Source organism: Pygocentrus nattereri, chromosome 30 (genome assembly GCF_015220715.1).
Source record: "Pygocentrus nattereri isolate fPygNat1 chromosome 30, fPygNat1.pri, whole genome shotgun sequence".
Lineage (NCBI taxonomy): Eukaryota > Metazoa > Chordata > Actinopteri > Characiformes > Serrasalmidae > Pygocentrus > Pygocentrus nattereri.
In genome coordinates this window covers 11440541-11458457 of record NC_051240.1, presented here as the reverse complement: position 1 = coordinate 11458457, position 17917 = coordinate 11440541, and the positions used below count along the sequence as shown (strand labels likewise).

At 40.5% G+C, this 17917-nt stretch overlaps 1 protein-coding gene across 2 annotated transcripts in view; it reads right to left on the bottom strand.

Moving 5' to 3' along the window:
- LOC108430016 (activin receptor type-2A) overlaps positions 1-17302 on the bottom strand; it is a 72055-nt gene extending 54753 nt beyond the window's left edge. Inside the window, exon 1 of one of the 2 annotated variants that reach the window (XM_037536577.1) lies at positions 15858-17302. In XM_037536577.1, coding sequence (XP_037392474.1) covers positions 15858-15912 — 55 coding nt within the window. In that variant the 5' untranslated portion in view covers positions 15913-17302. The remainder of the gene's footprint in view (positions 1-15857) is intronic. The other variant, XM_017702151.2, reaches the window with a different exon arrangement.
- Between the last annotated feature and the right edge of the window lie 615 nt (positions 17303-17917).

Here is a 17917-nt window from a genome sequence, read left to right as displayed (position 1 = left end):
AAACTCCTAAAGCTGTTATAGCTGCAAAGGGCGGGCCAACATCATATTAAAACCTATGGATTAAGAATGGGATGTCACTCGAGTTCATATGTGTGTGAGGGCAGACGAGCCCATTCTTTTGGCAACACAGTGTATGTTGTACTGAGTTGCTGAATTAGACCGTTTAACTATTTTTCCATCATTTTTTGTTCAGGTTTGTTTTTTTGTATCACGGCCTGATGTTGCACTGGAGCCACACTTAGTATGAGCCCTCCTCTAAGAACATAGCATTATAACACGTACAGAGTATTGGCATCAATGCTTTATTTGGTGAGGTTGTGCTTCTAAATAATACCACTTACTAAAGAAATTAGCCCTCTGTTACAGACTGAGATAAACGAGGCTGATTCTTGGATAGGTCAGTATCCTCGGGCTCAGACTCAAACACTTTTCTGCTGAAGCGCCTTCTGTTCAGAACAGAAAATATTGCCCATTTTTTCACTATTCTGAGACCTAATATTATATACTTGGTGATACTTTTAATCATTCAAATTTATATTAAGCTCATTGAGCGTTCTTGCAAAATGTGAGATACTTGTTTCAGTGCAAGTCGGTGCAAAAATGTCACTATTCAGTCATATGGAACCACGGATTACGGATGAACAGTTAAAAGGTGCTTTAAAAGAAAAGATCCTGAGGCTGGGCCATCTACAGGTCAAGTGGTTGGCAAGGTTGGAGACACCTGCCCTTATCCTTTCAGAACACTGCTCCCAATAAAGTCACTTGTTATTACAGTCACACTAACATCACACACACTGTTGCTGATTTAGTGTTAATTACTGAGAATCCTGCAAACAGATTTGTATGATATTTGAAACGGCACCAACCCATTTCCATAGAAACCACTTTCAGCTTGGCAGCGCTTTGTTTTCTGTAATGTTTGCAAGACAAAGCGGCTTCAGGTTATGTAAACATGTCCCCTCTGGTTCCAGGGAGCAAGTCTGAGGTGTGTGAGGCACAAGTGGAAACACACACACACACACACACACACACACACACACACACACACACACACACACACACACACACATCCGGTGAGCATGTAAATGATCAACTGATTAACTGTTAACCAAGAAAAAAAATAGTTTGATCAAAACAATGCTTTAAAAAATCTATTCAATTTGAGGGGGGGGGGGGGGGGGTTGGGGGGGGGTATCACTCAAGCTGAGGAACATGTTTAAACTGTACGCCTGCAGGCGCAATAGACAACTGGTTCTGCTGGATAGAGCTACCAAAAAATGATGCATGCAGCCAAAATATGGACAAGATGAATGGCAACAGTTTTTGAGAGCTACTGAGGCGCCCAGAGGTAAAGCTGCCTCAGTCATGGCATTTATGTTTCTTAGACCAGTAATAAGTGGTAAATATTACTTTATAGCTTCAGATTATAAAACTTTCCCAAACCCACTGCTGCATGTTCCATTTTTTCCACAACCTTTTAGTTTTTGGTCATATAGTCATTAACATATTACATTGACCAGCCCCTCGGTTTAAACAAAACGTTGTGAACGTTGTACTTTTTCTGCGCGGCACTTCCTTGCCTTTTTCAAGGAAATACAAGGTCATTCAAAAAGACTAATCAGTTTTCAAAGTGCCATATTTTTACAACCGTGAGGCGCATAGGACCCAATCACATACCAATTGTCCCCGGAAGATGGCTCCCTTCAGTCTCTGAAGAGATGGAGACCCCCGAACAGAAAGCGTTTCGCATTCTCCACTTTATCCATCATAACTGATTTTTGTCAGCAGTGAACCTTAAGCAGCTCAGAGCATTAGTCGTTGGTTCCATAACACTGGACGATCTCCAAAATCACACTGAAAGAGCCGTGAGTGCAGCGACACCCCACATGCTCAATCCAGTATAGGATGAATTGGACTGGCGTTGATGTTGTCCGTACAGCTGGAGGAGGTTCATACTGAGTACTTGTAAAATTACATAATAAACTTTACACTTACACCATTTAAAATTTACTGCATTTTTTCACTTTTTCATATGCATGTGTATTAATATTGACTTGAGTGAATGTGTGTGCTCTTAGCTGTGCATATACCACACTAGTTTGTTAGCTATTTTAATAACAGCACTTTTTTCCCACTATATGTATCATTCTAATGAGCACCACTTGCTAATTAACAATTTGCTTTATGCTACAGTTCTATAAGGTAATACTTGACCAGCAGCCTGTTTGGTCAGTTTCTAAGAAGAAGAGTGTGCTAGCAGGCCTACATCAAACTCCAAACATGTTGTCTTGCTTAGGGGCAACAAGTCACAGTTGGCAGCTGTGACTGTAACAACGAAAAAAAGTGAAAACAATGAAAACAATGCAATTCAGCTAAAAGATGGGCTGTGAAATGCTTTACAGACGGCTGTAACAAAGAGACATAATGAGAGCTGTAGCTGATAATGCGGCAGTTTTATGGCTCTATTCATAATGCAAAAAGTATTACTGCTTGTGCCGGATAACTGCTGATATTAAAGCACATCTGGTACAATGTTCAGAGCTTCTTTGCTTTACTTTTTTCTTTATTTTGCAAAAACTGTATAAAAGTAACAGAACACTCAAGGTCGAGTCTTTGTGAATCACCTTCATCTCATAATGATATGTCCCTCTTGAGTTCTACTGCTTAATTTTTTCAAGCTCAGACGTAAGAAATTGAACTATACATTTCATAAATAATATCTTGATGGGTCGCAATCCTGATTTTAGGTTTGCAGGTTGAGGATTAATCACTACCAATGAAGGCAGTTTATCAGACAAAAGAATTTGCATCCTTACTGCTGAAGCCCCACCGCTGTTGGCGGAAACTAAACAAGGAGAATCACGATGGGGCTAGGTGTGCACTGTGATGTTTGAGAATGTGTGTGTGCGGTTTAGAAGACTTGTCCGAACAAATGCACTTGAGCTCACTGAGCTCCAAACATTAATCTCTGTCTCTTTCACGTAGACACACAGCTCTTGTTCTACCAGTAGGGTTTTAGAAAATGCGTTTGTGTGTGTGTTTTAGTCACTGATACTAAGCTCCTGCTCTCCCTCTTGTAAAGGTATGGGCTCATTATGGACTGCATTGTGCTCTAAAGTGTGGATGATGGTAAATAATGGGCTAATATGCATTTTAATTGAGCTGGTTAAAGCCTGTGGTGGTGAGTTGGGACAATAACGTACAGACTCAAGCAGCACTTCAGTACCAAGGGAGGAGGGGATTTCAGTGCCGCAATCTAAAGGCACAGTCATAGTCTGATAAATTTCACAAAAGAAGTTATACCGATATTCAGACCACAAATTGGCACACATTATCAATCACTGCCGCCACCATTCACACAGTGAATTCACGCACTGAAGATAAAAATGGAAAAATGGTGTCAAGATGACAGCACCATTTTTTACTTTTCCAATACTTTTAAAACTTCAACTGTTTTTAGATAGCATTTCAATATTTTACTTGATGAAATAAATCAAACAACAGCAACCATGTGCTTTGTACATGACAACACAACCACAAGTAACTGGCAGTGTGGCACAGTACATCAATGCCAATTCAAGCCTCAACCCAAAAAAGCAGGCAATCTGGCCTCCTTGGCCAAAATAATAACAATCCTGAACGTTAACTTATAGAATATACATCAGAATTTAAATCACAGTCACAATATTGCTCAGGAAAAAATGCAATCACATGTTCTTCCAATCAATGCATACACTGTGTTCCCAAATAAATTAATAAAGAGAAATTTATATTACCTTGGTGTTACCCTAGTTGGGGAGTTAGCTAGCTTACTACTAACCCACTCTGACAGCTTCCTCGTTCTTACTACAGTACTGTCAGCCACAGCTGAAGTATAAAGTCACTACTACATCTCTAATTACAACCAAAAGTCCCCAATTTCCTAGATATTTAAAACTGCTGTTTAGGTTTAGCTACTATTTCAAACTGGTATTTGATGATATGCAGCCAGGTCCATAAGTATTTGGACACGGACACAATGTTTGTCATTTTCCCCCTGCATCCCACCACCACCACCAGGCCTTTACTGCCTACGGCTGCACTTCGGAATTAATCCTGCTACATCGATCAGCACTCACATCATCAATAAATGAAGTCCTTCCATTCCTTATCCATATTCTTCTCTTCCCATCATTTGGGCAGACGTTAATCTTGGTTTCATCTGTCCAAAGAATCATGTTCCAGAACTGGGTAGGATTTCTGAGATGTTTTCTAGCAAAGTCTTATCTGGTCTTGAGTGTTCCCAACGGTTTGGATCTTGAGGTAAATCTTCTGCATTTACATTCATGAAGGCGACTCGTGACTATTTGACAATGATGCACCAACTTCCTCGAAAATGTCCTTGACTCGGACAGATGCTGTGAAAAGGGTTTTTCTTCACGATGGAAAGAATTTTATGATGATCCACTTTAGTTGTCTTCTGTGGTCTTCCAGGCCTTTTGATGTTGCTGAGCTTGCTAGTGCATTCCTTCTTTTTAATTTAAGTTTCTGCTGTCTCTCTGTTATGTTTTTTCATCATAATGACGCCCCCTTCACTTGCATCAACACATCTCTGGAACACGTATTGAGAGTTTCCACGAACGGCTATCAAATGCACATTCAACAACTGGAATCAAATCTTGTTAAGCTGTCATGAAACAATGAGGGAACAGGCCACACCTGGCCATTACACTGCTATCAGTTTCATCTGTCCAAAAACATTTGAGCCTATTTTACTTAAAATGTGTGCCCATATTCTTATGAACCGGAATGAATTTAGTCCAGAAAAGCCCAATGTTCAGCTGCTGCAGGGTTACTATACAAAGGGGATACCATGTACAAATAAGTATTGTATTTCTCTGTAATGCTAATCCAGGATCTAGTCCCAGTTTCTGCATTTTTTAGTTGTTTATGTATCAATATGGGCAGATATGTAAAGGAAAAACACTGGATATCAAGTTCAGCCTGCAATTCCCATGACAATGCATCCATAGTTTGAATAAAAGCTCCACGAAAACAAAGGCATCGCTAATTTACTACAAATAGATGTCCGAAAGATATTATTTATGCAGAAGCTTCTTCTGATTGACAGTTTTGTCAGGGGACAGAGGTCAGCAACCCAAATGTTAAGAAGAGCCATTTTGTCCCTCCAACAAAAATCAAACCATCCTGGCAGCCATAACAGCATTTTTGTCATTAACATCTTCACTGTATATACAGTATATCACAAAAGCGAGTGCACCCCTCACATTTCTGCAAATATTTTATTATATCTTTTCATGTGATGACACTATAGAAATGAAACTCAAATATAACTTAAAGTAGTCAGTGTGCAGCTTGTATAGCAGCATAGACTTACTGTCCTCTGAAAATAACTCAAAATACAGCCATTAAAGTTTAAATATCTGGGCGACTTCTTGTTTGAAGCCACTAACATCAGTTTCTCAAACAAATTTTCCCGTTCTACCTTAAATGGTGCCACAGTTATGTTCTGATGCCTCAGGCACCGTTTAAGATGGAAGAGGAAAATAAGTACGAGAAACTTCATGAATTTTTAGAGTTTGATAGTTTCTCATTTCAGACTAAACCGATCAGGAAACCAGCTGGAGTGATTATAACTGCAAATTAGTCCATTTGTGTCTACATTTTCACTGTTCGTCTTAAAGCGTTCCCTTTGTCTTTTCGTTAGCTACTAGCTAGGTGAGACTGTTGTCTGCGTTGCTATGTGACGAGATCACCAGTCTGCACACCAACCTTCAGTGCCAAACAGTGAATTTGAAGATAAAGGCTACAGTAACTTCAGTGTTTACAACCATTTATTGTTAAAACAGTGTTAGAATGATAAGCAGAGCATTATTTTACTGCAAAGCAGGATATTTTTATTTTATTTTTATTTTAGAACTCCAATTTTGCTGTGGAGCCGTAACAGGGCAGTAAAAGAGCTGCATATGCCCAGGATAAACCTATGCTTGCTAACAATTTTGAGGAATTCTTTTCAAAAACATACGTTACACACTATTACTGTTAATAAACGAATCCAGTGTTTCTCTTGAGCAGGAACACAGGCTGTTATGAACACACACAGTCACATCTCAATTTTACACACAGTACAACCGACCAGTACGCTTCGATAGCCAGAAGGGACAAAATATACAAGGGTTGCCAAATCCACACGGGAAGAGAAATCAATACACCTCCTGGCATTGAGTACTTACTGAAGACATGCAGGGAGGAAGATAAGAGAACCCCTGACACTGTTTAAAAATAGTGTTCTCAGACTAACAAGCAGAGAATGACGAGCGGACTACTAGTGGCTTTAGCAACATCATGAACAATCATCATGTGGATGTACAATCCTAGCAAAACCACTGACATGCTGGGAAAGTAGAGGTGATGTACACATAAATGTGTGTGTTGGTGTGTCTGAGACTTTACAGAACAGAAGTATGGAGACACTGAGGCGGACGGTGCTATCTGCATAAAAAATAAAGCAGGTTGGAAATGACAACGAGCTGCCCATTACGCTAACAGAAGCTGGAGGATTTCTCAATAGGGTAAAAGAGTTTGCCAACTGTCTATAAAACTACAGCTGCTACTGAAGAACACGTGTGGGAAGAGCATGAGTAGATCAATTATCAAGCTCCATATGCAGGGAATGGACATGTTTCAGAGACTTTAGAAAAGCCTGCACCAATCCAGACATCAGAAGACGCCGGTCACTCAATGTTTGTATAATCCTACTACAAGTTAAGGTGGGCAGGAAATCCTGCATTGCAATGTTTATCTGATTAGCACGACAGCAATTTAGGGTCACTGGTAATAAAAAGAAAAATTTAGACTTGGTAATTAATACCAATTGTGGCTAAATGCTTTGCAAAGGGAAGGCAGCACCTCCTCGTGTTAAAATGAGGGGCACTGAGGAGCTGGTGGAGTATAAGAAATGGCTGTGCAGGAAACTGTGTTCATCTAGAGTAAAGAACCAGACGGACTCGGAGGAAACTGTCTGTCTGTTTTGTTGAAGGAGAGTTGCAGGCAGTGACCGTCTACACAGCTATCAGCTATCGGCTATCACATCTCCACACCATTGAAAGAGGGCATGAAGTTTCAAAGAGTGAGAATGATCATCAAAACAATCGATCCACAAAGAGACAGGAGTGAGTGGAACTCCTGCTCACCAGTACAGCAACCAAGACCCCAACGCATTATGGCAGCCCCCCTACAGTTCCAAAACATTAAGACTTTGTTCTCAAAATATTAAAACTTTTTTTCCTGAAGCAGTATGATACTTTTTCTCGAAATATTATGACTTTATTCTCCAAATGTCACGGTGTTATTCACAAAGAATTACGATGTTATTCTCAAAGTTTTTATTAACAGTGGCCCTAAAACACAGCTGTAGATTAGAGCAGAGAAACTGAGAGGCACGTATTTTTAAAACGTCCAATGTCTCTTAATGGCAGAGCCATAATAAATAAAAAAAAGACTTGTGATGCTCACAGCATAGTAAACACAACCAGTTATTGGTTAGTGCCACACTTCACTCTGTCACTTTTACAAAAGCAAATACCACAATAATGATTAACAAAACTATTTTGCACAGCTCTAGTCCAAACATTCACTCATCGTTCATAATTTCAATAAAATGAAAGAGGTTAAATTTTATTTCAAAGAAACTGAAATCTTGAATCACATTCCCCCAGCATGAAGAGAAGATCTACATATTTGTGAAACTCTGATTTTCCAGCCCACGTTTACTCCATTGAGCATCTGTGTCCGAGCCCAGTGGTGTGCTCGCTCCCACTCCACAGCTTGAATTTGCAGCCTTTTAATCAATCTGGCAAGATTTTCCTCTAACACTTGTCCTCAGGTGCCCCGATCCCCCTGCCCGGACCCTCAAATACATACACCCACGTGCAGACAAATACGACCAAACACATACAACCAAACAGACTAATGCTGGCAGATTCCACGGCTTCCTTTCCCAATAACTCTCTCACTCTCACATACACACAAATATGACACTTCGAAGGTTGTGCAGATCGTCTCAGTGTGCTCTCTCTGGGTGTGAAAAGGCTCCAGTCGCAGTACAGTGTGTGGTATGATGATGAAGAACTTCAGCAAACTACATGCTATGAAACGGCACATTCCCAGAGAAAGATTCCCACTGGAGAAGGAAGAGTGAGTGAGGTTCAATAAGTACATCAATGTAATACCTTAAATGACATCAACGCCATTTAATTAAGTTTCACTGAAGTGATCATTTTGGAAATGCTGTCCCAGAGTGAGACAAAAAGGAAGTTGTGAAGGAAAGAAAGAAAGGAAAAAAGAAAGAGAAAGAACAAAACAGACAAATAAAAGAGATCAAAAAGGAAAAGAAAGTGAGAAAGCGAGACAGAGAGACACAGAGACAGAGATATCGCTGCTGCCTGCACCCAGCATAGAAATCCATGGCGCTTGGAGACAGCCAGGAACCAACAGACCCCTCTGACACACATGACCCTGTGACCTTTACTGACCTCCTCACTTATCAGTGCCCGTAAGGACCACCCTGCATCCTGAAGCCTCCTTAAGGAGCCTCAGGCTAACACTGCATATACACCACTCTGAGTTCTGCTGAAGGAACAGTTAAAATGGGAAACGACAACCGCCAGATCTGTTGCGTCAGCTAACAGACGCCTGTGCTGACTAGCATCGCGCTGAGTGATGAGGGGAAGGGGGGGGCCATCCTACCCACCCAGGGGTTGGTGCCAACTGTGCTCTCTTGGACTCCCGGCGACAGACCACTTTAGCATCACCAGGGATCAAACTCACGATCTCCTCATGACAAGGCCAACGCTTAGACGGTTGCGCCACTCGGGTGCAAGTAGTAATCATTTTTAAGCCTGAATTTTGCCCGTCCTTTTGTCCTCTTAAAGATAACAGTACGCCACGGTGTCACGAATCACATAAGCAAGTCTTCTTGAGATAACAACTCAGGACAGGACAGTTTGAGGCGTGTGACGATTTAGGCATGTGGTTTACACAATACTAACTTGCGGGGTATAAAGTATATTACTTGTTAGCTACTCCAGCCTTCTCGCTCCATAGCCAAACTAAAGTACAAGACTTTGTACACCACATGACTTGACTGACTGACTACATCTAAGGCAAGCGGGAAATTGTGAAAATCTGAATTTTAGCCAAAGCATTCCTCTGAAGAACGATAAAACGAGTCCATTCAGATTCCACAGGGAATCAAAGCTGTGTTCTGACATTGACACATCGGCAGCGCAAATAGCTGCGCTGTAGGCTGTGGTTACTGTTTCTTGACGCTGGAGAAAAGTTCTGTAAGCTGCCAAAAATCCTATCATCTGTATAATAAAGTTAAGCTGCCTCCATTCCTGCCTGTCTCTCTCTCCCTCTAACAGAAGCCTTCCAACGTGTGTGTGTTAGAGGGCAGGGATTTTCTGAGCTACGTTAACCTTGGCATATGTCTGAGAGAGCTCTGTGGGCTTAAGTTAAAGAGGATGAAGCCTGCTGTAGACCTTTGGCCTATTTCAGAAACAAGCGAGCGAGAGCCAGGTCGCCAACTGTGATCCTGCAGTCCAAAAACATCTTCCCATTCTGTAAAATGTGCTGTCACTTCTAATAACTATGTACAACAACACTAATCAGCAATGGAAAAAAGATCATTGTAGCACTGAGGCCTATAATTAGCTGTCCTGAGGAAGCAAACAGTGTGCCAGGTAACGCATGCCTAGGCTTGGGAAATGTGACACTATCAACACCGAGGTATTTTTTAGGGATATGAACAGGGACTCAAGTGCTCGTTTAATCATGCACAGTGTCCGTATTTGAATACTGCAGTCGCTATTCGGGAACTTTCTCCGTTTCAGCACAGCAAGTCAGGAAAGATATACATCTTATACGTGTTAACATTTCAATTAAACATTTCAGCCTTAACTGAAACAAACAAAATGTTACGGTCACTCCAACACACAAGTGCCTTGATATGAATGTGCTGTCAAATACACGTTGCTGTAAGAACGTGATTGAGCTTTACTGCTAACTAGCCTAGCTGATGTTAGCAAAGTCCAGAAAGAGCGTATTTATATTTTCAGATAAATAAGTCGGCACAGGTTTGTGTAAGAAGCCAGGGTTGTACCAGTTAGCTGTAGTGGTTGGTTAGTGTAGTGGGTAACATCTCTGCCTTCTACGCTGTAGACTGGGGTTCAATCCCCACCTTGGCAAACATCCTACACTATACCAATAAGGGTCCTTGGGCAAGAGTCCTAACACTGCCTTTGCCTACCTGTGTAAAAAATAATCAAATTGTAAGTCGCTCTGGATAGGAGCGTCTGCCAAATGCCATAAATGTAAATGTAAACTTGGAAAAGATTGTTCTTCAAGGGTTCTTTAGTAAAGAAAAAGGGTTCTATACACAACCGTGAACACTCATAGAGCTCTCTGCACGATTAGTTTCTGTGCAGGAATGAAAAAAATGAACTTTTTTTTAACTAAAGATCTTTTTTTGTACTGCACTTTCAGCCCAAACCTAAAGATGCAGCCTCCAACACAAAACTACTGATTTCTCACCTTTTTTTAATCAAATAAAACATATACTCAAACATATTTCTCTGTTTGCTGCTACATTTGTGTGCTGCTGATTTTTAAGTCTCTTAACACCAGCCAAATTAGCTCCAGCCTTAGCCAATTTGCCCAAAGTTCCTATTATTTTGCCCGTTTTCCCCCTCCCCCCACAAATGGCTCAGCCAATCAGATTTCAGAACCGCAACTTCACCATCATATTAAAGCCTCGTCATTAAATGCTTACGTTTTATTGTCAACTGCCCTCTACATCATGTGACCATTTCGCCTGAAACAGTCCCAAAAATACTTGGAATAAAATCTCACATCAACATGCAATAAAGAACATTTCCCCCCATTTCTATAAAGCTGCCATTTCGGAGATGAAAAGTTTTATTGCACTGCATATTACAGGCTCTGCCAGCCGGAAGCTTCAGTTCCCTCATCCAATCATTGGCGTACAATTGCCTGGTTCATGAGAACGTTGGTGTAATCCTGAGAGTGGCAAGGACAAAGTTCAGGGCTGTGTAATACTATTACTCTTACTTGTGTCATCAGCCTTTAGAGGATCACCTTGAGCAGCCAACTGTCAGGCAGCTTTAAAAAGCAGTGTAATTGTGGTTAAATTGAGCGAGTGCACACGGCGTGCACAGACCAGTTAGGGCTGGATAATGACACCCGCTTCACAGCGTAAGCATCGCAACACAAGCGTCACATTAAGATACGATATAAAACAGCACACCAGACATACACTATATGTTAAAATTATCTAGACCCTTCTAATTTGAAGTCACCACGGCCAGTGCCAAGAGGGGTATAAGCCTGCGTTGTGGAGCAGTGGAACTACAGTGATGGAGCACCATCCAATACATTTGAGATGTGCTTATGCAGCGTTTGTGATCCAGAACTAATCATCCAACATCAGTACTTGACCTCACTAATGCTGAATGAAATCAAATCCTCAAAGCACTGTTATAGAATCTAGTGTAAAGCCATCCCAGAAGAGTAGACAGTGCTACGGCAGCAAAAGAGGGAGGGCAAACTTCTAATTAATACCTTTTATTACAGAAGAAATCAGCCTACCTACCTGCACATCTGTCGTGAACTGAGATCAGCCTGTTTTGGATTTGTAGGGCTGCACAATATATACTGATATCGCAATGTTTATGTAACAGGGAGCTGCAGTATGTAACCGTCTTCATCAAACTACTTTTTAAAATCACAATCACAGATGCTCCAGATGACATTTCTGTCAGCAAAGACATTCAGATGCTGCAACAAGAGTAAATCACTTTGGTTAAAAAAAGAAAAAAGAATCCAGGCTGATATTCAGGCTTATATTATGCTGAAAAGAATATTCCCATGAAACTATGTTGTAGCACAGTATTCTGCCAAGGTTACGCAGCCCTAGCCCTCACCACACTCAAACGAAGGCGTCAGGTGATCAGAACCGTTTACGTGTGTGCACCACACTTACACTGTATGTCTGTAAAGCTTTTGATCTCAAATCCTGCAACTGTATTCATAGGAAGGGCAAAACTGCTGAGCAAGCAGGCTGCAACAGGCAGGCAACTGATATGACTCCCTGTCGCTCACACAGATACACACCCCACAGCTTGATTCCTTATATCTGGAATACATGCTTTTCTCTGCGTGTCCCAAAAATGTCTCTTAGATTCTGCCCTTATGCTCTTATCTAATCCCATCCCTCCCTCCATGAGAAGAGTGAAAGTGTAATTAACCTTGTTCTGGGCACCAGCCCAACTCTACAGTCCACACACACACAGACACACACACACACACACAGCATTACACAACCATGCATGCACCATGTTACACACCCTCGAACAGAGCGCCACATACTGAAACACTAGAATGAAAGACGCTTGAGGAGTGCATGCAATCCTCTGATCCTCTGTCAAGGTCAAAACTGCTGAGGAGAGAAAACAGAAGAATTCTGCTCTACAGAACAGCCGATATAACTGAGCAGAACAGAATGTAGAACATGTAAATGGAAGAATTCCGCTCAATAGACTAGAATAGAATATGTAAATAGAAGAATTCCGCTCAACAGAATATGTAAACAGAAGAATTCCACTCAACAGACTAGAATAGAATATGTAAATAGAAGAATTCTGCTCAATAGACTAGAATAGAATATATACATCGAAAAATTCCGCTCAATAAATTAGAATAGAATATGTAAATAGAAAAATTACGCTCAACAGAGTATGTAAATATAAGAAATCCGCTAAACAGTCTAGAACAGAATATGTAAATAGAAGAATTCTGCTCAATAGACTAGAACATAATATGTAAATAGAGAAATTCCATTCAATAGACAACAGAATATTAAATAGAATTCCGCTCAATAAATTAGAATAGATTATGTAAATAGAAGAATTCCGCTCAATAGAATATGTAAATAGAAGAATTCCACTCAACAAAATAGGTAAATATAAGAATCCCACTCAACAGAATATGTATATAGAAGAATTCTGCTCAATAGACTACAATAGAACATGTAAATAGAAGAATTCTGCTCAACTGACTAGAACAGAATTAGAATAGGATATGTAAATAGAAGAATTCCGTTCAACAGACTAGAATAGAATAGGTAATTAGAAGAATTCCGTTCAACAGACTAGAATAGAATATGTAAATAGAAGAATTCCGCTTAATAGACTAGAACAGAATATGTAAATAGAAGAACTCTGTTCAACAGACTAGAATAGAATATGTAAATAGAAGAATTCCGTTCAACAGACTAGAATAGAATATGTAAATAGAAGAATTCCACTCAACAGAATATGAATATAGAAGAATTCTGCTCAATAGACTACAATAGAACATGTAAATAGAAGAATTCTGCTCAACTGACTAGAACAGAATTAGAATAGGATATGTAAATAGAAGAATTCCGTTCAACAGACTAGAATAGAATATGTAAATAGAAGAATTCCGTTCAACAGATTAGAATAGAATATGTAAATAGAAGAATTCCGCTTAATAGACTAGAACAGAATATGTAAATAGAAGAACTCTGTTCAATAGACTAGAATAGAATATGTAAATAGAAGAATTCCGTTCAACAGACTAGAATAGAATATGTAAATAGAAGAATTCTGCTCAATAGACTAGAATAGAATATGTAAACAGAAGAATTCCGTTCAATAGACTAGAATAGAATACGTAAATAGAGGAACTCCATTCAATAGACTAGAATAGAATATGTAAATAGAGGAACTCTGTTCAATAGACTAGAATAGAATATGTAAATAGAGGAACTCTGTTCAACAGACTAGAATAGAATATGTAAACAGAAGAATTCCGCTCAATAGAATATGTAAATAGAAGAATTCCGCTCAATAGAATATGTAAATAGAAGAATTCTGCTCAATAGACTAGAATAGAATATGTAAATAGAGGAACTCCGTTCAATAGACTAGAATAGAATATGTAAATAGAGGAACTCCGTTCAATAGACTAGAATAGAATATGTAAATAGAGGAACTCCGTTCAATAGAATATGTAAATAGAAGAATTCTGCTCAATAGACTAGAATATGTAAATAGAAGAATTCCACTCAACAGAATATGAATATAGAAGAATTCTGCTCAATAGACTACAATAGAACATGTAAATAGAAGAATTCTGCTCAACTGACTAGAACAGAATTAGAATAGGATATGTAAATAGAAGAATTCCGTTCAACAGACTAGAATAGAATATGTAAATAGAAGAATTCCGTTCAACAGATTAGAATAGAATATGTAAATAGAAGAATTCCGCTTAATAGACTAGAACGGAATATGTAAATAGAAGAACTCTGTTCAATAGACTAGAATAGAATATGTAAATAGAAGAATTCCGTTCAACAGACTAGAATAGAATATGTAAATAGAAGAATTCTGCTCAATAGACTAGAATAGAATATGTAAACAGAAGAATTCCGCTCAATAGAATATGTAAATAGAAGAATTCTGCTCAACAGACTAGAATAGAATATGTAAATAGAGGAACTCCGTTCAGTAGACTAGAATAGAATATGTAAATAGAGGAACTCCGTTCAATAGACTAGAATAGAATATGTAAATAGAGGAACTCCGTTCAATAGACTAGAATAGAATATGTAAATAGAGGAACTCCGTTCAATAGACTAGAATAGAATATGTAAATAGAGGAACTCTGTTCAATAGACTAGAATAGAATATGTAAATAGAGGAACTCTGTTCAACAGACTAGAATAGAATATGTAAACAGAAGAATTCCGCTCAATAGAATATGTAAATAGAAGAATTCCGCTCAATAGAATATGTAAATAGAAGAATTCTGCTCAATAGACTAGAATAGAATATGTAAATAGAGGAACTCCGTTCAATAGACTAGAATAGAATATGTAAATAGAGGAACTCCGTTCAATAGACTAGAATAGAATATGTAAATAGAGGAACTCCGTTCAATAGAATATGTAAATAGAAGAATTCTGCTCAATAGACTAGAATATGTAAATAGAAGAATTCCGCTCAATAGAATATGTAAATAGAAGAATTCCACTCAATAGATTACAACAGAACATGGAATAGAATGTAATAAAACAAAACTTGGAGAAAATCATTTAGAACATACACAAATGTGGAATGCTGCCAATAAAACAGAACAGATGACCGAGCACATTAGAATCTAGAACACAGAACAGCGTTTCGTACAGACCCGAATATAAACTACATAAAGAGGAGAAATTCTGCTCTGCTTTAAAAATCATCCAGCCTAAGTTTTGCAGAGGAAGATCGGAGCTGCTCGCGATTCCTCATCAGAACAGCAGTTCTAGCTAAATGCATCTGCTGTTCGTGAAGGCAGAAGAACCCAACCCTCCTTCGCGACCAGGGTTTTTTAAAGGCCTGCTAGGTTACACGCAGGCCAACGCAACAGGCTTTAGTGCGCGCTGTTGCTATTTAAACTCTGCTGTGTGCAAACGCTGCACCACATAATCCGATTCACGGAGCAAAAACCTCGAGCACCAAACAAGCCCCGTGCCCCGCTTTAACCAGCAAAGGGTCGAAATATTCTATACAAGCCCCTCACGGTCACCTACAGTCCCCTAAAGCGGAGGAGAGCAGTGAATAACAGGCATTCTGGAGAACTGATTCCAGTGGGAATGACGTGACACAGATTACAGATTACAGGCACGAGGTCACGTGGGTGCGATCATGGTGGTGGAGGAGAAAAGCGTGTGCGTGGTTTAAATGGAGATGTGCCGGCCAGTTACCCACCTGAGGAGCAGGAGATGAGGAACACGGCGAAGGCGAGTTTGGTTGCAGACCCCATGCTCAGTCGCCCTCCCCCAGGCGGATTCCTGCACTGGAATAAATCCTAAAAAGAGCACGACTCGGTGCTTTATGTCCGTGCAAAAGCTGCCCGAGCGTCGATGAATGAACACAAACACAGCAGCAGAGGGTCGTTCAGCAGGAGGCTGGGAGCTTCCTCCCCAGCAGACCGGCTCCTCTCCGGCTTTGGAGGCTCTCCGGACCGCCGAGAGAAAACATGCTCAGTTCAGGGCTTCGCGGCTTGTTTGGGTGAAGACGCGAACGAGGATAAAAATAATGTTAAAAAAGTTCGTCTGTCCGTCAAACCGCCACAGCAACAAGCTCGTCTGTGTCCTCTAGCTCGGCGGTGTGGAACGTTTTCTGACCGTTCATTTTAACACGACTCAAATAAAAACAACGCCTCGCGCTTCACCTCAGAAACGCGTGACAAGTTGATATCGGCGTGAAGAACACAGAGTTAGCGGGCAGGCTAACGTCAACGATACCTGCTCCTGTCGGTTCTCAACTTACAACTTCATTAATGTCCTAAATGTTTTTTCCAGCGAAATCACGAACATCACGTTTCTGGCGAAAACGCTACCGCTGCTCGGGCTGACACGGTACTGTAGGTTCCTCAGTGATAAAGTCTTTGTGTCAGCGCCTCAATACGCGGAGGGCTGTAGGTTAAGTAACTCAGTCGGCTTTTAATCTCGATCGACAGATTTCCTTAATTCCTCCAACTCGAGGAAGGCAATAATGATGATGGTGGTGGTGACCACACGGGTAAATCCATACCGTCCTCCTGGTGTTAGAAAGACAGAAGCAACGACAACATCCAAGAAATAACCCAGCGTTATATTGTCCCAAATCTAGCCAGCAAAGGAAGGAATTAACTGTCAGGCGAGAACGTCACCGCAAAAGTGGCCAAGTCTTCGCCGAAATGCTAAAGGCGCGGACGTGTTGCTCGAAACGGACGTTATAACGTTAACCGTGCGCGTTGGTTTCCAGAGCGCCTGTAGTCAGCGGGCTAGCGCAGCGCAGCTCACAGCCGAGCCGAGTAAAAGTGCGTTATCAGTCGGAGCCAGTCCGACCGACCTGGCTCGTCCCGGGCTCCTTCCTACCGCGCTCCAAGCCCGCTCGTAGAAACGGCTCCGGTAAGTACGAGTCGTGTCGGTCGACTGTCCTCGAAGACTATCTGACACTTTCGACTGCCAACCTGCTGCGAATAATAAATGTCGAGAGACTTTCCGCCCGCCTCCTCCTCGAACCCAGAGCGCTGGCTCCCCGTCCTCATTCAGGGGAAAACTACACTGGAATCAAGATGGCGTTCGGCACGGATTGTTTTTGTTTTTTTCCCTCTCAGCTCCTCCTCGGATTTTTTTCCCGCCCGTATTCCAACAAGCCCCGCCCACCGCTATAGGATTGGCTAGGAATGCACGCTGAGCCAAAATCAGCATGTCGATCAGTGGTTCTTCGGATTAATATAGAATGTGCTGTAAATGGTTCTATATAGAACCTTTTAAAAGAGTTCTAATGTTATATAACACCATGTAACAATGTTACGCTTGTCATAATAGAAGAACCTTTTTTTGGTGCTGTACAGAACCCTTTTCAAAAAGGTTCTATATAGAACCAAAGGGTTCTGTATAGCACCAAAAAGGGTTCTTCTATTATGACAAGCTTGACATTGTAACACTGTTGATGTGGTGTTCTATAGAACACTTTTAAAAGGTTCTATATAGAACCAAAGGGTTCTATACAGCACCCAAAGGGTTCTTGTATTATGACAAGCTGGACATTGTAACAGTAAAAGAATCCTTTTTGTCATCATAAAGAACTCTTTTAAAAAGGTTCTATGTAGAACCATCTACAGCACATTCTCTATCAGTCTGAAGAACCATTTCACTATGCAAAGAACCTTATAAGCATGCAAAGGGTTCCTTGAGTGTTCATGGTTCCACTGAAAAAAGGTGGTTCTTCAGTTAAAAAAAGTGGTTCTATGTAGAGCTATGAAGACTCAAAGAACC